This window comes from Talpa occidentalis, unplaced genomic scaffold (genome assembly GCF_014898055.3).
Source record: "Talpa occidentalis isolate TD23 unplaced genomic scaffold, MPIMG_talOcc4v2.1 talOcc4.5, whole genome shotgun sequence".
NCBI classification, from domain to species: domain Eukaryota; kingdom Metazoa; phylum Chordata; class Mammalia; order Eulipotyphla; family Talpidae; genus Talpa; species Talpa occidentalis.
In genome coordinates, this window is record NW_023604861.1 from 97203689 (window position 1) to 97229053 (window position 25365).

General features: G+C 36.2%; 1 protein-coding gene across 7 annotated transcripts in view; it reads left to right on the forward strand.

The window, feature by feature from the left end:
* ANAPC1 (anaphase promoting complex subunit 1) overlaps window positions 1–25365 on the forward strand; it is a 73214-nt gene that overhangs the window by 18638 nt on the left and 29211 nt on the right. For all 7 annotated transcript variants that reach the window (XM_054701862.1, XM_054701858.1, XM_037527824.2 and 4 more), the window contains 12 exons: window positions 2104–2238; window positions 5689–5829; window positions 6954–7014; window positions 8206–8393; window positions 9902–9976; window positions 11929–12197; window positions 14685–14776; window positions 16502–16650; window positions 18829–18907; window positions 19286–19322; window positions 19418–19488; window positions 22603–22781. In XM_054701862.1, coding sequence (XP_054557837.1) covers window positions 2104–2238; window positions 5689–5829; window positions 6954–7014; window positions 8206–8393; window positions 9902–9976; window positions 11929–12197; window positions 14685–14776; window positions 16502–16650; window positions 18829–18907; window positions 19286–19322; window positions 19418–19488; window positions 22603–22781 — 1476 coding nt within the window. The remainder of the gene's footprint in view (window positions 1–2103; window positions 2239–5688; window positions 5830–6953; window positions 7015–8205; window positions 8394–9901; window positions 9977–11928; window positions 12198–14684; window positions 14777–16501; window positions 16651–18828; window positions 18908–19285; window positions 19323–19417; window positions 19489–22602; window positions 22782–25365) is intronic.

The window sequence follows — 25365 nt, forward strand, 5'->3', positions numbered from 1 at the left end:
TATTTCTGCTCTGATTAGTCACGCTTTCTTGACTCTTTGGCTAGGAAAAACGTTTTCTTGGGATCTCTTTTGTTTTGCACTTGTAGGCATTTCTGGGTTGCAAGTCCCTGGAGAGCTCAAGGCCTGGTTATGTAAGAAGAAAAAAAAACAAACAAAACCTAGGGAGTTCATGATAGGTCATTGCTTGTTTTTAAGACCCTGTCCACTCAGTGTTTTGTTCAGCATTTAGACTCTTTTATCTGTTGCCTTATGAATTTTGTGCATTTTTTTTTTGTTATTATAGTAGTTAGTACTTTCTCCGTGTTGTCTTGATAGCTTGATAGGTCTCTGTGATAGCTTTTTAAAAAAACTTCCTATCTACCAGTTTTCGCTGTCATTTTTGCTTTTTAATTCTAAGGGTTTATTTGGGCAATTTTTGTTATTTTACTAGCTTTTGGGCAATATTGATGTAAATACATATGTTGCTAAAATTTTTCTTTAGTTTATAGTATCTCCTTTTAGTTTTATTAAGAGATTTCATCTTGTATGGATATGAATTTTGATTGTTTTTCCTGAGAACACTATGGCTAGCTAAAATTAGCATGGTCAACTCTTTTAAGGTCAATGAAGAATTTATGTAAAGTTCTTTTGAGGAGAAAGTATTTGAGAGTTTATGATGGAAGGCAGATTATGATCTGGAGACCACATACAGGCTCATAGTAAATGGCTGGAAAACAATCCTACAAGCAAATGAGACCCCAAAAAAGTTAGGAATAGCCATATTTATATTAGACAAAATACACTTCGATCTTAAAAAGGTAACAATAGACAGGAATTGTCATTATATAGTGATTAGGGAAACAGTACATCAGGTTGAAATAACGCTCGTTATCATGTATGCACCAAAGAATGTGAGAACGTATAAGACAACTATTAACAAACCTGAAAACAGACATTGGCAACAACACAATAGTTGTAGGGGACTTCAACATCCCACAACATCCCACTCTCATCAATGGACAGATCAACCAGGCAGAAAATCAACAAGGAAACAATAACTTTAAATGAGGAATTAGACCACCTGGGCTTAAAGACGTACAGAGGGTACTACAGCCCCCCCAAAAGCAGAGTACACATTTTTCTCAAGTGCACTGGAATATTCTCCAGTATAGAACACATGTTAGGTCACAAAACAAGTGTCACTTAATTCATGAAGATTGAAATCATATCAGGTATCTTCTCTAATGAAATTGGGATAAGATTAGACATCAATCACAAAAAGAAAGCAGGAAAGACCTCTAGTATATGGAGAAAAGTCTAATATTATATCAGTATATGCAAAGAAAGCATTTGCTAAGATTCAACAATTGTTTGACAAAAACTTAAAAAAAAGTAGATGGAACATACCTAAATATAATAAAAACTATGTATGACATTCTCATAGCTGACATCATATTCAATGGTAAAAAATTGGAAGCTTTTTCTCTAAGATCAGGTATAAGACAAGGATGTCCACTTTATCACTGCTATTTCATATAGCTTTGAAAGTGCTAACTAGAACAGTCACACAAGAGAAAAAGGGATCCAAATTGGGAAAGAAGAAGTAATACCATCACTATTTGTAGACAGCATGATTATATTCATTAAAAAACTATAAGGATTTATTTTCTTGTATATCACTCAACTTCATGTTTTTAGCCCCTGAGAAGTAACTGGTGTTCTTTCTTTCTGCCTAGAGGCTTACTCAACAAAATTGCCACTTACAGTATTTGAAAGCTCAGTACACTTGCTATTTTTACCACCAATAAAGTAGAAAAATGCATAGCATGTGGTATTGTGTATAATGTCTGGGCTATATTATTATCTCCTTTCATCCTGTAAAAAAAAGTCCTCGGTAATGGGAACAAAACAGATCAAGAGAAATTATACTTAGATATTTGTAGTTGGGTGGGGAAAATTGATACATTATTAAAATTTTAGTTCTCTGTGTTTTTGAGTGTGTCTGGTGGCTATAAACTTTGAAATCTCAAAAAACATGTCTGTTTATGTGCTTTTAACATTTTATTTAAGCATATAATACATAAGACCTAATCTTTTTTTTTAAACATGTTTTATTGCTTAAAGGTAGGAAAAGTTTTTATTCCTGGACTACCAGCTCCTTCCTTGACTATGTCCAACACGATGCCTCGGCCCAGCACGCCACTTGATGGTGTTAGTACTCCTAAGCCTCTTAGTAAACTACTTGGATCCTTGGATGAGGTGAGAAATGTAATAGGTGTTGTGAAAAATTAATAGTATTTTAAAGAAGTTTGATCACATCTTGGTTCTTGCCATGGATATCTTTTTTGTTTTAAAAATGACAGAACTAGAAGGTTACCTTTTTCTTGTAGCTATGTTTCAAACACAGATGATTCAATAGATGTACATTCACCTCCCCTGACATGTAAGATGCTTTTTGAAGGTGTTACTGTCATGAAAATGATGTATTCTTTTCTATGAGGGATCTCACAAGTTACTTGGGTGAAACGGGTATAACTCTTTGTATAAGAAATTATAATTTTAGGTAGATTCTTAAGACTTATGAATGAGGAACAAAAAGTATTGGAAATTCACTCATAGGAAGATTCATCCTGATGAGTTGATGTGATGGAACCAAAGGCTCATTTCTTAGAGTCACATGGAACTTGGTTTGAATCTTGAGGATAAGTAGGATATAACTAGATAGAATGGGACATTTGGAATATGAGAATTACATAGCCATGGGCATGGAACATGGAGGCAAGAGAGTGCAAAACATTTTGTGTGTGTGTGTGTGTATACTTACATACATTTATGTATATTTAGCTTTATCTTAAATTTTGTTTATATTAATGGTTCAGTAGGGTTTCTGGCTGTGTTTGGAGTTTGTCTCTGTTCTTTTGTTGTACTTATTCTCTTGTAATTTGATAACTACTTTTTGTATAATGTTTTGATTCTATTTTCATCGTCTTTATTTCTTCTAATTATTTTTGTTCTGAGGTTACTATGAGGTTTATATACATGTTCTATGCTAAGCTAAAAAGCTTATAGCTTTTTAAAATTAAAAGCTTGTTAATCTTGAGTTCATTCCAATAATTCCCATTTTCACTTTCCCCGCTTCCATGTTTTGTATATTTGATGTTTTGCTGCTTCTAAATGGGGTTTCTTTTCATTTTATAGAAGTCCTTTTAGTATTTTTGTAAGAGTGTTTTGTTGGAGGTGAATCCCTTTAACTTTTGTGTCTGTAAAGTTTTTTATTGCTCTTGAGTGTGAGTTGGGTAGAAGATTCTCAGTTGGAGATCTTTTCCCTTCAGCACTTTAAATATATCATGCCATTCTTTTCTAACCTGTAAGATTTTGCTAAGAAATTCTTAAATCTGATTTTTCTCTGGGTGCTTTTAGGATTCTCTCTTTCATTTTTGCTGTTTTAGTTATAATGTATTTTGGTTTTGTATCTGGGTTTATTTTGTTTGGAACTCTGGATCTGGATGTCTGTTTCCTTTCCTGGTGTGGAGAAATTCTTGGCTATTGTGTTTTTAAAATACGAATTCTGCTCCTTTCTTCTGGAACCCCTATGATATGAATGTTGTTTCTCTTGATATTGTCCTTTAAGTTTCTTATGTTATCTTCATTTTTTAAACTTCTTTTTGCTGGTCTTTTTGTATGTTTTCCATTATCCAGTCTTCCAAATCATTGGTTTTGTCCTCCGCTTCATCAAGTTAACTGTTGAGTCCCTCTGTTGTATTTTTTTTTTTTTTTTTTTTTTAAATGAAGCTTCTAGGTTTGACTCTTGGCTGGACCACTTCCTAGTCTTTTTTTTTTTTTTTTTTTGAGGCATGTTTTATTTATTTATTTATTTTGTTTTGTTTATACATGCACTGGGTATAGTCAGAAGCACGGGAGGGTGAGAGAATTCACCAGAGCCAGAGTGGGGAGCAGAGCAGGCAGAAGGACCGAAGTACACTGCTGAGGGGAGCAGCGGGCGGCAGGAGAGGTCTGCGCGCCATGTGGGACCCTCCTCCGGTGGCCGGGGAGCAGCTGGGGATCGAACCGGCGCTGCAGAGGCCGCGGGCAGCTTCGCAACCCAGCGCTCAACCACTGCGCCACCGGGGAGGCCCCCCTCTGTTGTATTTTTTATTTTATATGTATTTTATTTTTTAGCTTGGTGACTTCTCTTTGGAACTTTTACATATTTTTTCTGTCCTTGTAGTTTTCATTTTGTTCATCCATTGTCCTCCTAATTTCAGTAAGCATCATTAAGACTGTAGCTTTGAAGCCTTTTTCCAGCAGTTTACTTAGTTCTGTTGCTTTCGGATTTTTTCCTAGGGTTTTGTTTTGATTCATTTGATACAGATAAGTTTCTAGGGGAGGTGGGATGTGAGGAGGTGGATACTGTTTAGTGCATAGGGCACAAGTGTCCTGGGTGCTGTAGCTGCTTGAGCTGAGAAGGGTATTCAATCACTGTCAGCTCAAGACTGAGTTTTCCCCAAAGCCTCAGGCTGCAGTTCATCCCTCAGAAGCAGCCGAACTCTGATCTCAGGAAGCTTTGCAAACAGTGTGTTTCCCCTGAGGCTCAGGCAGGACTAGAGTGACTGGGGAGCTGTGGGTTTGGACCTCTACTGAAAGAAGCAGGTACTGAGGGTGTTTGCAGTTTTAGTAGCAGGCAGACTGCTCAGAGCCTGCAGAGCCCAGGCTGGGGAGGAGCAGTTCTGTGAAAGCTGACTGAAAGCAAGCCCTGGTTGGAGCTGTGAAGGTTGCCCACTACTCCCAGTAAGTTTTACAGACAAAGCTTTGGTGGTTACAGTGGGTGAGTGAGCTCCAGGAATCCTGTGGAGCCTGGGTGGGGGAGGGACACGTATTACCCCTGGGGGGCTTTAGGTGCTGACTGGCAAAATCCCAGGAGGGGGTTTTTCTGCTCCCTTAAGTTCACAAAGTTTTCCCTGTAAGTCCAGACATTGGCAATTACTTTGAAAAGGAGAGTTAGAGGAGTAGTGTAAGAGTTCTGTGTGATTTGGAAGAATTTCTTCTATAATGTAAAATGTCCTATAAATTGAATTATAAGAATATAAAAAGGGTTGGTCGTCATGACTGGATTTAGGAATTGAGGTCATTTAAAATCTTTATATATGTACATTTGAACAAGTAAATGTGCTTTTATTTTTAAGATGCACATTTGCCCATAGAGAAATACCACTAAGTACTGCCCCTTTTTCCTTGCCTTCTGTTGACCTCTAATTCTTACATTTTGCCAGCCTTGGCTGCTTCATATTACAGTTTATGTCTCTAGTTTTAAGAGATGCCAAAAGTGTTGTTGCCTCCTGATTTTCCTCTTAGATGGTTGTCCTTATATACTCTCAGTTTCTATATTCCCTCTACCCCTACCCACAATCAAATATTGCAAATGCCCAGAGAATTGTGGACTGTTTCCCTGTGAATCCCGTCTTTCTCTCACAGATCTTGCCCCTCAGGTGCAAGTTGTCTCCACAGCAGTCCAGTGCATCAGAGGCTTTGCAGTTTTACCTAATTTTTCTGTTGCTTTTGGTGGGGACCTTGATCTGCTGCATGATACTTCATTTCTAGAGCAGAAAGATTTTTAAATCATTCTATAGAACTATTAGGCCATACCTAAAAAAGAAATAATTAATTTCTAAAAAAATTCTTCATACGTGTTGTATTTCTGACTTTTTACAGGTGGTTCTGTTATCCCCAGTTCCCGAACTAAGGGATTCTTCAAAACTTCATGACTCACTCTATAATGAAGAATGTACTTTCCAACAGCTTGGAACTTACATTCATTCTATAAGAGATCCTGTCCATAACAGAGTTACCTTAGTAAGTATATTTATTTTTAAAAGATTAGGTAACTTTCCAAGAAATAATGTCATTTCAGATTTGTCAGAATGCAAGATTTTGTCTGAAAAATGAAAGCATTTTCCATAATTTTTGAAATCTCTTTGTGTTGTTTTTGCACTATTTTACTTTATAATTCTGCTTAACTTTTTAAAAAAATTTTTTTTTAAAGATTTATTTATTTATTTATTTATGCATACAAGAACTGGGGTACAGCCCAGAGATGCAGGGAGGTGAGAGGATTCACCAGAGACAGAGTGGGGAAAGAGAACAGGCAGACAGACTGAAATACACTGCTGAGGGGAGCAGCGGGTGAGTCAGGAGGGGTCTGCTGCGCCATGTGGGTCACCTCCCTGACCGGCCAGGGAATCGAACTCATGCTGCAGTGGCTGCACACAGCTTCATAGGTTGCATCTTAACCCCTTGTGCCACCAGGGAGGGCCCTCTGTTTAACTTTTTAAAGGTTTTTTTTTTTTTTCTTTAAAGATTTATTTATTTATTTTATACAAGAACCAGGGTACAGGCCAGATACGTGGGAGGGTGAGAGAATTCACCAGAGACAGAATAGGGAACAGAACAGGCAGACTGACGAAATAAACTGCTGAGGGGAGCAGCGGGCGAGACAGGAGAGGTCTGCCCTGCCACATGAGACCTTCGCCAGCCGGCCGGGATCAAACGGGCACTGCAGAGGCTGTGGACAGCTTCACAATGCTGCACTCAACCGCCTGCGCCACCAGGGGAGGCCCACTTTTTAAAGGTTTTTATATTAAAAGTGATTGAAAACAAAGCTTCTTTAATCAGTTGAATTTTATATTAACAGCATTTTTGTCTTTTTAAGTTTCCTTTGGTGATGGTGAATTTTAGTGTCTATAAAAATTAGACACTATTAAAATGAGAATTTTGGTTTTACAGATAAGCACATTCATAGTTTCTGAAATTTTGAAGTGCTCAGTTCTTTTTGAAAATATTACTTGTTTTCCACATATTTTATTGAATTTTGCTTTGATAGGTAAAGTCTTGTAAAGCATCAGCTATTTTTAAGACATTCAAAGACTTTAATGCATAAATTCTATACTTGTTCTTTTTGTTTCTGTTCTTTTCACTAGGAACTGAGTAATGGCTCCATGGTTAGGATCACTATTCCTGAAATTGCCACCTCTGAATTAGGTATGGTTGAAAATCAGACCTCACTTGTTTGTAGTTTCAGTTTGGTTTACCAGATCTGGAGTAGTTGCTGACTTTTTTTTATATTAATAATTTTACACTAAAAATTGGGGCTTTAAAATTTTGTTATTTTTGAAACCATGGGTATTTTACTTGCAGAAAAGCTATAAAGAACTGAGGGGCACTGTATAATGTCCATTCCATGTATGTTGTAAGGCTGTGGGTACATGTGAAGGATGTGATAGTTCTGTTTCTCTGTGATTTATTTTATCTTTACAATATATTACAATTTATGGGCATGCATCAACAAATTGAGTAACAGGAAGTCTAAGCAACCAAAGTAGTTTTTGGTAATTTGATGGTTTTTAATTCAAAAGAAATCTCTTAATTTCAGGTAAATTGAGAAATTAATGGCATTGGTTTAACTGAATAAAACTTAATATTTTAGTCAAAATATAAAATATTTTAATAAGATTGGTGTCTCCTTGAATTAGTATTGAAATGCTATTTGGAAAATACTGGGTGAGAATATATCTGAACATTGAATAGTAAAGAAGCTTTAGAATTCAAAGAATTTGCCAAAAAATGTAAGAATGCTGGTGCGATCTAAGAAAACATTTTAGAAACTAAATGCTATCAGAAATGATTAAAAGTTAGAAAGCTTTGATTAATAGGTATGTTCATTCATTTGAAACATCCTTTAATGCTAGTTAAGCATTGTAATTTGATGATGCATATATTGAATGTTAGATATTTACTGACATATTTAAGCAATGATTCATATGAATTTATTCATGTAGAAATTGTGTGCTTTTAATAGACTGACCTTTAATTTCTGTCCAAATGGGGACATTTTTGAGAGTGAAATTGGGAACTGTTAATAAATTGCTTGACAGTACTTATAAATCAGTTCTGTCTCAGGTAAACTGTGCTATTTGGTCACAGTATTTCTGCTCCAAAGTTAATGATTGTAAAACTGCCTGAGACCTCTTGTAAGACCTGTTGAATTCAGTGGTTGGTTTAAATGGCAAATGATTGACTAGGCAATGTTTGCATCCCCTAGGCTCTTAAATGCCAGTTTTCTTTTCACAGTAATTGACCTTTACATGGTGGTAGTTAAAAAATATTATTTTTAAAGGGGAAGAGAAATGCATGTATACGAAGTACACTGAAATCAATCTTTACCTTTAATAGTGCAAACATGTTTGCAAGCAATTAAGTTTATCCTGCCAAAAGAGATAGCTGTTCAGATGCTTGTCAAGTGGTACAGTGTCCACAGTGCTCCCGGAGGACCCAGTTATCACTCAGAGTGGAATTTATTTGTTACTTGTCTCATGAACATGATGGGTTATAACACAGACCGGTTAGCGTGGACCCGAAATGTAAGTACATAAACTTGTTTTTATTCTTGAATTATCCTGTTGTTATCAATGTAATGTTTGCATGATTCATAATACATTATTCTAGGTATATAACAGGTCAGTTTATTAATAGGCATACCTTGTTCAACAAAATGGAATGATACTAAAGCTTATTGTATACATATTATAAATTTAATATTTAATAACAAAATTTTATTAGTAATTACAGTAGAGTTTTTATAACATGGTAAAACACACTTGACTGTTTCTCATTTCATCTTTCTAAAATGACTGCAAGTTATGATAGGATTCGTAGTAATAATTTTGGTTTTATTGATGAAGAAACTGAATCAGTGATCACAGAACTAGAGATATGTTCAAAACAGGCCTAGACTGTGTCTTCTGATCCATGGCTTAGTATTATTCTTTTTTTTTTTTTTTTTTTTGTGGGCCCTTTGCCGGTGGCCGGGGATCGAACTGGCGCTGCAGAGGCTGTGGGCAGCCTCGCAACCCAGTGCTCAATCACTGTGCCATCAGGGGAGGCCCTTAGTATTATTCTTGAAGCCAGACTTGGTTTTCATATACATATTGCTTAATCTGTGAGGAAGAAGGTTTGGCTTGAGGCAGATTTAAAATGCTTTAACCAAGCTATCTCCTTTGTTAATGATATAATATTGGATCCCTCACCTCACTTCCCAGAAATGTTCTTACAGGCCCATAATAGTTTTTTTTTACAAAATTAGCTGGGTAGTATCTTTGGTATTGGTGGTTTCCACTTGGCTTTGTATATCATTCCTAGGACTACCATGTCTTGGAAAATGTAGGAATTAAGGAGAAAATATTACTGAGATAACCACTCTGAATGTTTTTTGTTATTACATTTTGATAATTATGAAATCAATGAAAAATTTTCACATCATTAAAATTTTTCAAAAAAAACCACCCTTATTTTATCCTGTAATAGGCTATCATGTAATTTTATCATAACTAACCACTAGCTATAATTGAATGTTTTTTCCTTATGAGTAATTTGCATACATTCTCTTATATCGCTAGTCATTTCCCAAGAATTGAACTTGGGATTACTAAGTCAAAAGTACCTACTTGCGCCTGTCTCTGCCATAGAATTGTTAGACTGCCCACTCTAGATGGACTTTAAATGCCTACTTATTTCTAATGCATTGCTAACATTGGGTTGATCCTTTGAGACTTGGAAGATTTTGAATCTGGCTAAAAGGTCCTTGTTCTAAAAGAGTCATGACCTTTTTCATTACAGAAATAAGGGAGGAAACTGCTTTTGCACTATCTGTGAGCCAGGCACTGTACTGGATGCTTTTTATACATGATTTCATTTAATCTTTACAACAACCCTAGGAAATAGTTATTGTGCTATGTTTTTCTAGATGAAAAGAATGAGCTTTGATGACTTTCCATAATTGCTGAAACTGATTTTTGAACCTTTTAAGTTGATCACTTGACAATGGTAAATTCATGTGATTTTGGTTTTGTCTTTTGGCATTATCTTCCAGTTTGACTTTGAAGGGTCGCTTTCTCCAGTGATTGCACCGAAGAAAGCAAGGCCTTCGGAGACAGGATCTGATGATGTAAGAATTATTTCTTGCTAGTATAAGTTAATTTATGTATATTAGTACTAGTCTTCCATTTTGTTGGTATTCCTATTGATTTGTGTATATATTTCTAACACCTTTAGCTTTATTTTAACGTGAATAAGTTATTTTGAAGAGTAGCATCTGTTATTTTCTGTGGTTATTTACTTTTATTTTTAATGATTATTTGAAAGTTATTAAACATACACATGCTGCATGATTTATGCTTGGGTTTTTAGATATTTTATTGCCAATTAATCATCTAAAGTGACAGCATTTACCTTTTAATGCAGTATTTCTCCAGTTTAGGTTCTAAATGTATCAGACTACATATGTATCTTCTTAAGTAGTCTCCATTTTTTAAAAATTGAGGTATAATTTACACAAATGAAATGTTCATAGCCTAAGTATACAGTTTGATCAATTTTTACAAATTAATACTCATGTAACTGACACCCCTCTTAAGAAACAAAACTGTTCCACCTTTCCATAAAGTTCCTTTGTGTCATTTTTAATCATTCCCTTCCTCTCTTCTTGAAGCAAGCACTGATTTGAATTCTATTACCATATGTTATTTCTGCCTATTCTAGAGCTTTTATATAGTGAATAATATAGTATGTAATCTTTACATATAAGGAAGGTTTTTTCAGCATATTGTTTTTGAGATTCATCTATGTTAATGTAGATATCAGTAGTTTCTGCCTTTTTAGTACTACTGAGTGGTACATATACTATAATTTGTTTTTTTAGTCTTCTGCTGATAAAACATTTAGCCTATTTCCATTATTTGTCTACTATGAATAAAGTTGCTATTAACTTTCAGTAGTAAGTCTTAGTGGACATACATTTTCAATTCTCTTGGGTAACAACTAAGCAGTGAAATTGTTGGATCATTGCTGGTTCCCAAACCGATTGTGCTATGTTGTTCTCTTACCAGTAATAGTAAATAGAGTTTCTCTTGTTTATATCTTGGCCAGTATTTGCTGTCGTCAGTCTTTTTCATTTTGATCTAGTTTCTCTTAATGGTTTTAATTTGCCTTCCCCTCATGACTAATGATATTAAATACTTTTTCATTACCTACTTATATATTTTTGTGAAGATTCTCTTCAAGTCTTTCCACCTCTTTTTAATTGGACTTAAAAAATATTTATTGAGTCATAGACATTTTTTATGTATTTTGGATATGAGTTCTTTGGCAAATACGTGCTTTGGAAATATTTTCTCCCTATTTAGATGAAAAGAATTTTTTATTTTGGTTGTCCAATTTATTGCTTTGCTACTTTGATGGTTAGTTTTGTATCTGTTCCAAGAGTTTTAAAGTTAAAATAACACATTGTATTAAGCTTTGCAAAAATACCAGTAAATTTCAAGATCTGAAAATAGCATAGATTATATTCTTTCAGCAATAAATCACAAATTGGATCCAGACTCAATATTTGTTAAATGTAGTATAGTCAATCTGAATATAAAATTCAGTTAATAATTAGGTTACATTACTAGCCCCAGCATCTTATAAGCATAGATCTATATGCAAACTGGGTATAAGTAGACCTTTTTCAAAACACAAATCAGTGGAGATGTCAGTAAACCTGTCTGCCTACATTTGGCTTCCATTCTTTCCTTCTCTCCATAGGGCATCACCTGAGATAACCTTTTAACTTTCTCTCTCAGTTTTTATCTTAGTTGGAGTCTTCACCCAAAGTCTCTTCCCTAAAACCGTATAACTAAAATTTTTCCAATAGTTTTAAAGATGACTTATCTTAATGTTTATCACTGGCATCTGGAAATTGTTGATGTTGGTCTTGATATTTCAGCATTATGAATTTTTTTCATATTTGTAGGTCAACTTACAGTGAAAATGAAACTTGAATTGATTTATATATTTTTAAATGATGACATTACAGGGAGGCTTCTTTTAAAAATTATTATCCTTCTTTATTCTTCTCAGGACTGGGAATATTTACTAAATTCAGACTATCACCAGAATGTTGAATCTCATCTTTTGAATCGATCTTTATGTTTGAGCCCTCTGGAAGTTTCACATGTGAAAGATGAGGATTTTTCACAGAATCTCAGTCTGGATTCTTCTACACTTCTCTTCACTCATATACCTGCCATCTTTTTTGTGCTTCACCTTGTCTATGAGGAGTTTAAGTTGAATACCCTAATGGGCGAAGGAATTCGTTCACTTGTTGGCCTTCTTGTTCAGTTGGCAAGGTAAATATTGCTTGTAGATTAGCAGCTGCCTAGAGGTCTGTAGGTGACTATCATAGCTATGAATGTTATAGGGATCTTGTAAGTGAATTTCTGAAATCTACCTCTTTAGAAAACTAGAGTTTTCTAAACTCTAGAAACTCTATGGTTTATAATTCCTGTAAACCACAGAATTATTTGAAGATATTGGCTAAGTAAGGACCTTATGGGCTGGACTGAGATTTCTGGTCTTTGTTCTAAGATTAGTCTTAGTGTGTTAAACAGTGGGGGTAATCTGTTTATCCTTTTCATTTTGATAAGATGGATGGCTGCATTATGGTGGAAATTCTATAACACTTGCTGTTTTGGAATAATACCTGTATTCAAATAGTTCATATGGTTAATAAAATCATAATTTACATATATAAATTATCACATAGGTTGGTTTTATGATCCATAGTTCAATGGTAAGGAAAGTTGCCTATGTTTGTTTCTGAGAACAAGAATAGTATTTACTAGCTGTAGTATTTTGCTATAAATTGTAACTGGTTCTTTTGATCCACAATAAGGTTGTTCGGTTAATACGTTGTAGCAGCATTTTTAGCACTTTGTGTTTGGCACTCAGTTCTAAAGATCATATTTAGGTATTAGTACCTTTGTGACTCAGTGATAGAGAAACTTAAATTTGAATTGAAATGTCGGGCCTCCCCGGTGGCGCAGCGGTAGAGCGCTGGGTTGCGAAGCTGCCCGCAGCCTCTGCGGCGCCGGTTCGATTCCCGGCTGCTCCCCGGCCACCGGAGGAGGGTCCCACATGGTGCGCAGACCTCTCCTGCCACCCGCTGCTCCCCTCAGCAGTGTACTTCGGTCCTTCTGCCTGTTCTGCTCCCCGCTCTGGCTCTGGTGAATTCTCTCACCCTCCCGCGCTTCTGACTGTACCCAGTGCATGTATAAACAAAACAAATGAACAAACAAATAAATAAATAAATAAAACATGCCTCTATAAAAAAAAAAAAATAAATAAATAAAATATGAATTGAAATGTCTACCTCCAAATTAAGATTACAGTACATTTTCTAATTTCTGTGATTTTCCTTGAGATTCTGACATTTTGTAAGACATGACAATTTTAATTGCTCATCAGTTTCTCTCTCTCTTTTTTTTAAAAAGATTTATTTTTTTATATAAGAACCATGATACAGGCCAGTTGCACAGGAGGGTGAGAGGATTCACCAGAGACAGAGCGGGGAACAGAACAGGCAGACTGACGAAATACACTGGTGAGGGGAGCAGTGGGCGAGACAGGAGAGGTCTGCTCACCATGTGGGTTGCTCCTAGGCTAGCGGGCATTGAACTGGTGCTGCAGAGGCTGCAAATAGTGTCACAGCGCTGTGCCCAACCGCCTGCGCCACCAGGGAGGCCCTCATCAGTTTCTCTTATTACAAATTATTGCTGTCATGAATTTTTTTTTTTTTTTTTAAAGATTTATTTATTTATTCATACAAGCACTGGGTACAGTCAGAAGCACGGGAGGGCTAGAGAATTCACCAGAGCCAGAGCGGGGAACAGAACAGGCAGAAGGACCGAAGTACACTGCTGAGGGGAGCAGCGGGCGGCAGGAGAGGTCTGCGCACCATGTGGTACCCTCACCCAGTGGCCGGGGATTGAACCGGCGCTGCAGAGGCTGCAGGCAGCTTCGCAACCCAGCGCTCAACCACTGCGCCACCGGGGAAGGCCATGAATTTTTTTTGTAATAAAAAATTTTCCAAACCCTAGTCATGATTCTCTGAAATAAGTAACATTTGCATAATGTTTTGCATTTTATAAAAGGGATCTTTTCCTACGTATATTATCTTATTTAATCTGCAAAACTTCAGAGTGAGTAAACTGGTGTTTCCCCATTTTCTAGAAACAAATACTGAGATTCATAGAGATGACTTGCAGAATATTACACAGCTAATAAGTAATAGGAGAAACTAGGTACAGGGTCTTTACTCTAGTTTTACCTCTACTAAATTTGGCAAAAGTATTTTGGGTTGCATTTGTCATATTGTGCACTTTAAAATTCAGAAATAAAATAAATACTAGGTTTGATTATTTTTTATCTTACTGTTTTCATTGCTATCTTTTTTTTTTTTTTAAAAAAAGATTTATTTATTTATTTATACAAGCACTGGGCACAGTCAGAAGTGCGGGAGGGTGAGAGAATTCACCAGAGCCAGAGTAGGGAGCAGAGCAGGCAGACGGACCGAAGTACACTGCTAAGGGGAGCAGCAGGTGGCAGGAGAGGTCTGCGAGCCATGTGGGACCCTTGCTGGTGGCCGGGGATCGAACCGGCACTGCAGAGGCTGCGGGCGGCTTCGCAACCCAGCGCTCAACTGCTGCGCCACCGGGGAGGCCCTCGTTGTTATCTTTTTTAAACTGAAAAGTGAAACTGCTAAATCATTCTAATTGTGGGAAAGAAATGCTATACTTTCATTATTATTTATTTTTATGTGTTCTTTACTGTTTTAGGGACTTAAAATTGGAACCTTATGTAGATCATTACTATAGAGATTACCCAACACTTGTCAGAACTACTGGACAGGTGTGTACAATTGATCAAGGTAAGTATGCCATTTAAGAATTTTACATTGTAGTGACTTTTGCTTGTATCTTTCTCAGTGAATAGTGGTTAAATTTATTTCTTGCAGTTGGTTTTGTTAATATTTAGAACTCTATTTAAATGAGACACTTTTCACATGTACACAAACTACAAAAACCATGATGCTTTACTTTCTCCCACTGTTTCCTTCTCTGGCAGAACTGTGAGGGTAGGTTTAAGTAAGAGTGCAGGATTATTGGAGAGATACAGGTAGCTTTGTCTGTGAGGATACTCTTTCCGCCCTTCTCTTCTTTTGTTTTGTTTCTATTGTTTTGTTGTCTGATGTCTTTTTAAGGTCAACAGATTCTAAGTCAGAGGCATTGTCTTTCCACCTGGCAGATTTTAGTTTGTAGTGTTTGATTTCTGACTAGAAGGGGTAGTAGGGATAGGAAAGGGCTTTCATATACTCCTCCAAAGGAGCAGAGCTGTGTTTCTGCAGTCCTCCAGTCCAGCTAGGCTATCACTTTGTTTCCAGGACTAGATAAGGTCTGGCAGGTACAGGAGGCCTGGGAAGAGTCTTTTAAAACTACTGTTTCCCCTAGACTCGAAAAGAGGGAAGGAGGGGTAGTTTCAATTAGTCTGGAAATCGGGAGGGGTGATGAGAGCAAGGTGTGCATAATTAAGAGGAACTCCTCTTTACCCAGAAAGAAAGAACCTTAAAAACACTACCGCTCTACTGCTCAGTCAGGGCAGCTCTCCCACTTTCTGAGACTGCCCACTGCCTCTTGCAGTGTACTGTCCTATTACTTCCTAATTTTGTTGCTGACTTATTTTGGTGTTTTTCATGAAATTCTTTCCTTGAGAGACACCAATGATCTTCAGGTGTCACTGTTCTCAATAGTATCATAACTTATTAAGCGTGTGGAAAAATAGTACCCATTTCTAACTGCCAAGAATACTTTGTCCTGGACCCATGCTATGCAGTAGCTCCTAACAATGTTATTTCATTTCACTAGTATTAAAAATTCAATTCCTTGGTTGTACTAATTGCATTTCACGTGCTCACTAGTGGTTGCCATATTGGACAGCACAAATAGAATATCCCAGGTCTGAGCTAAAGGGACTTAAGATTGGGTCCCAATTATTAGAACAAAGCGAGATCCTGGGTGTCTCTTGCTTTTTCACTTTCAGGATTAGGCAAAAATTTTGGTTAGATTCTTTATATACCTTGAGCATAAGAATCTGCTAAATTTTTACCCAGGATGGGTTAGAATAATGGTCGTTTAAATTCTACATCTTAGGGCCTCCCCGGTGGCGCAGCGGTTGAGCGTTGGGTTGCGAAGCTGCCCGCAGCCTCTGCGGCGCCGGTTCGATCCCCGGCTGCTCCCCGGCCACCAGAGGAGGGTCCCACATGGCGCGCAGACCTCTCCTGCCGCCCGCTGCTCCCCTCAGCAGTGTACTTCGGTCCTTCTGCCTGCTCTGCTCCCCGCTCTGGCTCCGGTGAACACTCTCACCCTCCCGCGCTTCTGACTGTACCCAGTGCATGTATAAACAAAACAAACAAACAAATAAATAAATAAAACATGCCTCTATAAAAAAAAAAAAAAATTCTACATCTTATAATATAGTCAGTTACTTACTGTGGCATGAGGCATTTTGGAGCATATGGAAAAATGTTATTCTGTTTCTAAATGACAGGTGCTGTTGATCACTTTTCTTTTAGTGTGAATATTTATCTAATTTTAAGGTCAAACAGGATTTATGCAGCACCCATCATTTTTTACTTCTGAACCACCAAGTATTTATCAATGGGTGAGTTCGTGTCTGAAGGGTGAAGAAATGCCACCCTATCCTTACCTCCCTGGAATCTGTGAAAGAAGCAAGCTTGTAGTCTTGGTAAGTATCCAGAGTGTTGCTTCATTTGTTTATATTTTTTTTTACAATAATTTAAAAAAATTATACAGAAAATTAACCTTTTTTCACTTTGTGTACACTTCTGTGAGTTCTGGTAAACTTGTAGGTTCATATAATCACCACCCTAATTAGGATACAGAACAGTTTTACCTCCTACAAAATTCTCTCATGCTTTTGAGATTCATCCAAATTGTTGCCTGTATCATTAGTTTGTTATATTTCACTGCTGTGTGCTAGTCCCATGGATGGCAATAGCACATTGCTTCATCCACTCACCCTTTGAAGATGTTTGGCTTGGTTCCAGTTATGACTCCAGCTGCTGTAAACATTCATGTCCAAGTTTTTGTGTGAATATGTTTTTATTTCTTTAGAGTAGATACCCAGAGGTGGGATGATGGTCATATAGTAAGTATATGTATATGTAAGAGGGTACTGTCTCTCTTCTGTCTAAAATGAGAGATGGGTAGGGAAGGAAATAATCTAACATTTATTAGTGGCTTTTTATCTTCAGGCAACTTTATGTACATTTCCTCACTTAGAAGAAGACTATCTTTTTTTCTTTTTACTGTGGTATTTTTGAATAATGTAAATGACAGTATAAAAAACTGAGATAAAAATACATTGTGTTGTGTTTGTATTATGTGCTAAGTATTTTGAACTCTTTATAGAGTTTAATGTATTTTTTCTTTGTCTTATCTATGTCTTTGCTTCACTCCTCAAAATTTAGGGTGAGGACATAGAGAGATGTAGTAAATAAAGATGTTTTATCTTGATAGTTAATCCTGCCTATTTTCAAAATGGATTGAGGCAATTCACAGTTTTAAAATGAATGTTTCGGGCCTCCCCGGTGGCGCAGCGGTTGAGCACTGGGTTTGAAGCTGCCCGCGGCCTCTGCGGCGCCGGTTCGATCCCCGGCTGCTCCCCGGCCACCGGAGGAGGGTCCCACATGGCGCGCAGACCTCTCCTGCTGCCCGCTGCTCCCCTCAGCAGTGTACTTCGGTCCTTCTGCCTGCTCTGCTCCCCGCTCTGGCTCTGGTGAATTCTCTCACCCTCCCGCGCTTCTGACTGTACCCAGTACATGTATAAACAAATAAATAATACATACCTCTTTAAAAAAAATTAAAAAAAAAATAAAAATGAATGTTTCTTAGTAAGATCTTCTTTTTTCAATAATTGCCTTTATTTATTTTTGAATAAACCCTGAAAAAAAATTACCTCTCTTGAGCAGATGATCCTTAGTCAAATAAATTGGTTTATATATTTTTTGTATTGTTTGTAAATGAAGATAATAGTGTATAAACTATTTAAAGTCACATTGAGTTACTATTAGATACCTACTTGAACAGATAAAAGTCAGAGTTTTGGTGAGCAACTAAAACTCTTATAATTAGCTTATAACTGCAAAAATAGCACAGTATTTTGATGAAAAAGTTCTTATAAAGTTAGATTTTATAGTTATCATAAGACAACACAGTCCTACTCCTTGGTATTTACCAAAGAGAATGAAAATACATTCTTACACAAGACTTGTATATGAATGTTTATAGCAATGTCACTCACAGTTGCTGCAAACCTATGAACAAGCCAAATTCTGTTTGAGTAAACAAAATTTGTACCTTTGTAATCGAATACTACTCAGCAGTAAAAAATAATATACTACCGATGCATGTAATAATATGGATGCGTCTCAAAGTTATGCTGAACTAAATTAGGATACATAAGACTATATATTCTTCGATTTCATTTATATGATATTGTAAAATAGGTAAATCTGTAGGGAAAGAAATCAAATGAGTTTCTGGTGCTGGGTATTAAGAGAAGTGGATTGACTATAAAGGACACTAGGGATCTCTATGGTATGATGAAAATATCCTGTATTATTATAGTAATAATGTTTATATCATTATATAATGTTTATCAAAACTTGAAGTTCTACACCTAAAATGAATGCATTTTTCTATATAATAAGTCCTTAACTTCATCTATAGGTTCTTGGAAAATTTTGACTTTCAAGTGAAGTGATACATAATGAAACCCGGTCCTTTTAACTTTGATGAGAAAAAAGAAATCTGGCCAACATTGTATGTTCTTATTCAGGTATCTGTTGTATATATACTTAAACGTCAGTTGTTTAAAAATCTCAATGTTCTCCTCATGCAGAGTATTGCACTTTACATACTTGGTGATGAGAGTTCTGTTTCTGATGAATCATCACCGTATTTATCCAGAATAACTACAGGTAAGTCAGTGTAATGTTAGGTTTTTCAAAACAGATTTTTTAAAATGTTGATTGGCTGTAAGAGTTGAGATTAAAAAATTTTCTAAAAAATTTTGTTTGCTTTAGCGGCCATGTCCTTTGTCTTGTTTTATAGGTGATGGTCCAGCATTGCACTTTTCTAGTTTATAGTCCACCATTGATTTTCATAGAATTTAACAAACTATTTTCTGTACCTAACAGGGACTACTTTAGCCTTAAAGAAATTATTATGCTTTCTAGCCTACCAGATTACTGCTTAGGAATTGCTAATGATTTATTTCTGTGCAATTTTTACATGTTATAAGATTTTTTTTGCCAGTATAACTATCAAAATAAAGTTTAATTTTTTTTGTCTTTTAGCCCCACAAAAATTGCAAGCAGAACAAGAAGAAAACAGGTGACTTTTATTCACTTGTGCTTTTATATTAAAAAATATGAAACTATTTGTTGTGTTATATTGTTCTGTTTTATAACTGTTTTGTTCTCTTACAGGTTTAGTTTCAGGCATTCTACGTCAGTTACTAGTCTAGCTGAAAGACTAGTTGTGTGGATGACTAATGTAGGTAAGGTAACCTTTGTGACTTTTTATTTGTCTTTGAAATACCAGTGAGATACCCTTGCTTTCCCTGAATACCTCTTTCCTAACTAGAACCTGCATCCTCAAAGTGAACTAGAATTGTGAAGCATGACAAAAGAGGGACTCTTGGGCCTCCTCTGTGGCGCAGCGGTTGAGTGCTGGGTTGCGAAGCTGCCCGCAGCCTCTGCAGCGCCACGGGTTTTGATCCCTGGCCTCCGGGGGCGGGTCCCACATGGCTCACAGACCTCTTCTACCACCCGCTGCTCCCCTCAGCAGTGTGCTTCGGTCCTTCTGCCTGTTCTGCTCCCTGCTCTGGCTCTAGTGAATTCTCTCACCCTCCCACGCTTCTGACTGTACCCAGTGCTTGTATAAATAAATAAATCTTTAAAAAAAAAAAAAAGAGAGAGGCTCTGGCTCTAAGAGAGGGTCCCAGAGGTTCATAATTGTGTTCCATTCAGACCATACTTCCTTTCCCTGACAATCTACAAGTTCCATAAGTAATAACTGGGACACCAACTTTTTGTCTGTTTGTGGGTAAAGATTCTTTATTTGCCAATCATCTTAAACCGGCCATGGCTGTAGCTATCTAGACTAGCCTCTGGAGAACTCACTCTCTACACATTTAAATTTGACCATTGTATCAGAATTCAGTATTTCTGGCAGAATACAAATATAATTGTGTAAGTGTTTTAGAGTATGCTTTTGAATGATAGAGGCCAGGTATTTTAGGTACCAAAATGAAGGATCAGCTTGGAAGAGGGAAAGAGAGGAAGAGTTTTCTATTCTCACAGTTCATTCTCCTGGGTTTTAACTTGAACAAATTTTTAAAGAATTTTTTTTTTCCAAAAATTACTTAAAAGAGCAAAGTTAAAAATGATGTTATAACAATATAAAAAAATAAGGATATTATAAACTAGTATGCTAGAAAGTAATACTTTAATGAACATTAAGGATGTTTCTGAATTTGTATTTAAAGAGTGTTCTAAATGATATAGGTTTTTACTGTTCTTTATTGTATGTCCCTTTGCCAATTACAGTAATTGCCATATGATATTACAGATAGAATACATGTGCTGAGAATCACTGAATCAGTTCTACCCATTTGTATATTAAATAATTAATATACGTTTATTCTCTCATACAAGGAAATGTTTTTACCTCAGTCAACTTTCTATGTTAACAATCAATGTATATAAATAATGTATAATGTAAAACTTACAAGATCCTTACAGGAAAAATAGTTTTTATTTAACCTGAGCATCTGAAAAATTTTTAAATAAGATCTAGGGTATGCATACAAAAAAAATGCATGTGTTGAGAAAATAACAGCGAAGTGAATACTGATGTACTGGTCATCCACTGTTAGAAATAGTTATACTACACTGTTAGAACATTGCCAGTGGAGGAAAAGCCTTTAACCCCTACATACTCTTCTCCAACACACCCTACCACTATAGGTAACCACTACCCTGTACAAATTTTGTGTTACTTGTGCTTGTTTTTCATGGTAGTTTTAGCATCTTTAATATTTCTTAGTGTTGTATTTTTGAACTTATATATAAATGTTTTCTTGGATCTTCTTTTTTCACTCAATATTATTTTTTAAAGATTTGTTTATGTCAATGTAACATAAGACCATTTATCTCTGTTATAATATCCATTGTTTAAATGTATCACCACTTACTCATTCTTCTAATGGAGCAATTGGTCTGTTTCCTCCCCTTCCTGTTTTTGTATACATAATGAAACATTGTTGCTAATGAGTATTTTAATACTTGTGGTCATATACACAATTCCTGAATCATTATTGATGGATGATAGGGATAGACCTATCCATGCCAAATGTTTTTGTACCAGTTTATATGATCACCAGCTCTGCATGAGAATTATTGTTACTCTCCAGAGTTGCAGACACTTGGTATTGATTAACTTGAATATTTGTCAGGTAAGTGTGACATTAAATTTTCTAGTGGTTTTTAAGAAATGTATCTGTTATACAGTCCAGCCATTCCACTCCTGGGAATCTACCCAAAGAATGTGAAAACTTACTAATTCTAAAGGAAACCTGCAGCCCTGTGTTTATTGCAGCACTGATTATAATAGCCAAAATATAATAACCTAAATGCCCCAAAACAAATGAATAGATCAAGAATATGTGGTGTATACTATTCTATTAAAAAACATAAACTCATGCCATTTGTGGCAACATGGATGGAGCTGCTAAGTGAAATAAATCAGGGAAAAGGTAAATACCTAATGATTTCACTTATATGTGGCATATAGAAAAACCAAACAAAGGGGCAAAGACAAGCCCTGAAAACTGACCACAGATATGAGGTATAGGGGTGGGGGAAGTGGGTAAAAGTAAGGGTGGGGGGTGAGCACAAGGGAATATGGTGATGGACTATGGATGCTTTATTGGTATGAGAACTGTGGTGACTACATCTGAGGGGAGAAATCATATATTGTTCAAAAATAACAGTGATATAAGAAAAAAACCTACATTTTAAATATTTAAAATAAATTTTTTTCTAGTAGCTTTAATGTGCATTTCCTGAATCACTTGTTGCATAGAGCATCTTTTCCTATGTTTATTGACCATTTCATCTGGAAATGTCTCTTTCTTTGTGTTTTTCCTGTTGCATTGTTTATCTTTTTAGGAGTTTTTAAAAGATCTTTTTTTCATTTATGCATACAAGAACTGGGGTACAGGCCAGAGGTGCAGGGGTGAGAGGATTCACCAGAGACAGAGTGGAGAACAGAACAGACAGACTGACTGAAATACACTGCGGAGGGGAGCAGCGGGAGAGACAGGAGAGGTCTGCTGCGCCATGTGGGTAGCTCCCTGTCTGGGGATTGAGCTCACATTGCAGAGGCTGCGGACATCTTCATAGCGCTGCGCTTAACCCTTGCACCACCAGGGAGGCCCAAAAGAGATCTTTTTATGCTAATCCTCAATGTCAAGACACTGGTCTGGTAGTAAGATGAGTGAAAAGAATTTTTTCCTTATTTGTCAGGATGTTTGTTAATTTAAGTCAGGGGATGCCTAGGATTTTGGCAGGTCTAAATGAAAAATTTTGTCACTTCCTTTCACCATTAGGTTTCACTTTGAGGGACTTGGAAACTCTTCCCTTTGGAATTGCTCTTCCTATCAGAGATGCAATTTATCACTGTCGAGAGCAGCCAGCTTCAGACTGGCCAGAAGCTGTCTGTCTCTTGATTGGACGCCAAGATCTTTCCAAGCAGGCCTGCGAGGGAAACTTACCCAAAGGGAAATCTGTGAGTTTCAGTATAGAAAGTTCAAAGTTTTAAATCAGAGTGGAAGTATTCATTTTACTTTATGTCTTTTTGCAAGTTTGCAGATTACCTTTTGTATTATATGTCATATGGCTCTTCAGTTGGACAACTCTTACTAATTGTAAATTGAACATGAAAACAGGATAATTTGTGAAAGCTTTATTTTGCCTGGACCTTTCTTTGTCCTGAGTTGGGACAAGTGCTGAGTCAGCATAGCAGCTACCATGACTTTTTCCCACTTGTATCATCTTAGTGATTAATGACTTTGCAATTATTACATAGAAAAAGGGAGAACACATAGATCCTTAATTTAAATAATATATAACTTTTAAATACTTTTGTGATGGATTTCTTGAATTTAATCTTTTAAGTAGACTCTAAATACATCTGTTTAATCACATAAACATAAACTGAAACCCCAGGTAAAGGAATTATTTTGCAGGAAACGGGGCACTAAAATTATCTTTCCTGAAATGCTGTCCTTTATAAATTGTCAGATTGATGATTGTTCAGGAATGGGTTCTAAGAACTCTACAAATAGAGAGTGAGGTACTCTCACTACTGTTAAAATCAACCTCTTTTAAAACTTAAAACTGGACCTTTTAAAATGTATTCTAAATCTCTTATTAACTTAAAAAAAATGATAGCATTCTGTTTCCCTGAGGATCAGGGAGGATATTGTTACATTCCTCGTAACTTTATGTTCCTAAGAAAAACAGTGCAAATTTAGTTCAGCTCTTAGCCTTTGAACCTAAGCATAATAATCAATATATTGTAATTGCTTATAATCCAGGTTAAATCTTAGGCTATTAAAACTTTTTTGAAACTTGTATCAGAATTTATTCCTAACATCAGAGTTGCCCAGTAGATCTGTGACAGAAGTTGTTTCCATATAGACCTGATCTATGGCAGAGTTGTACCAGCACATCTCTTTTTTAATCACTTTTATTATTTTTTTTTAGAGATTTATTTATGCATACAAGAACTGGGGTACAGGCCAGAGATGCAGGGGGTGAGAGTATTCACCAGAGACAGAGTGGGGAACAGAACAGGCAGATTGAAATACACTGCTGAGGGGAGCAGCGGGCGAATCAGGAGAGTTCTGCCTCACCATGTGGGTTGCTCCCTGGCCGGGGATCGAACTCATGCTGCAGTGGCTGCGGATAGCTTCATAGGTTGTGTCCTAACTCCTTGTGCTACCAGGGAGGCCCTTAAACTGCTTTTAAATAACAACTCATAGTGTTTGTCCTATTTTAAACAGGAAACTAAATTTTTTTGCTAGTAATACAGCTATTCTTTCCTTGAACAAAATTAGTGTTTAGCATTTGGACTTCTTATGTTACTCTGAGTGAGAGCAGTTTAGCATCATAGCACTAAAACCAAATGGTACTGATAATTACTCATCTGTGTTTAAATGTCATTTAAGAAATTTTATCTAAATTCAATTTGTTCAGTTATTGGTGATTGTATTACATATAACTCATCTAAATTCATCTTATTAGACATTTGGGTCTATGTTTTATTTTTTTTTTTTCATAGAAGAACTAGGGTGTAGGACAGAGGTGTGAGGGGTGAGAGAATTCACCAGAGACAGAGTGAAGAACAGAAAAAGTGGATTTAATGACATACACTGCTAAGGGGAGCAGTAGGCGAGACAGGAGAGGTCTGCTGCACCATATGTAGGTCAGCTCCCTTGCCAGGAATTGAAGTCCAGCCATAGTGATGATAGCACTGAGACTTAACTCCTAGGTCACCAGGGAGGCCCATATTTGGGTCTATGTTTTATAGCTAACTCAATTATAAGAAATAGTTTCTTTTAAAATTAGATATTTCATAGGAATCAATATTTTTGTTAACTAAAAGTGATCATCTAGTGAGGCTAATGTTGCTTCTATATTAAATGTTGCAAAACTAGTATTTCAACTGGGAAGTAATCTTATTGAAGGAGTTTAAGATTCTTCTTAAAAGATAATGAAATTTTGTGCTATTCACATCTGTGTTGAAGTCTGAGTTATTTGAACTGGTAAGGCTTATATTAAAGTACATGCTCAGTTTATGAGGACAGAATGATAAAGAATTTAACTCTTCACTTTTTGCTCCATTCAGTTCCTTACCTTTTAAAATTTTTATTTGGAACATATTTAGGGGAAAATAGTGAAAACCAGCCATGATCTCTTCTATTTAAAGTGCTAAAATAAGAAATTATTGTCCAGCTTCCTCCAGCTCTTGATCATATTTTTCCATTGTTTTCTTTTGCTTATATCAATAAGAGACATTATTTAAATTAGTGTGGTTTCTTTAGTAAATGGGGTTAAAATTCCACTTGCAGTAGTTGTTTAGGATATAGGTGATTTTTATGATTTATTGAGAATGTTTTCTTGCAATAGAATCAGCCTCCTGATTTGTCCTAAATTTAAATTTTTTCCCTTGACTCAATAACGGATGTTTCCAAGTGCAGAGTATAATTGTACTTTAAAAAAATAGTTCTGGGAGTCCTAGTATATGTTGGTAATTGAATACACCTCTGCTTTGGAGTATTTTTTCATAGATAATCTCTCCTCATGAA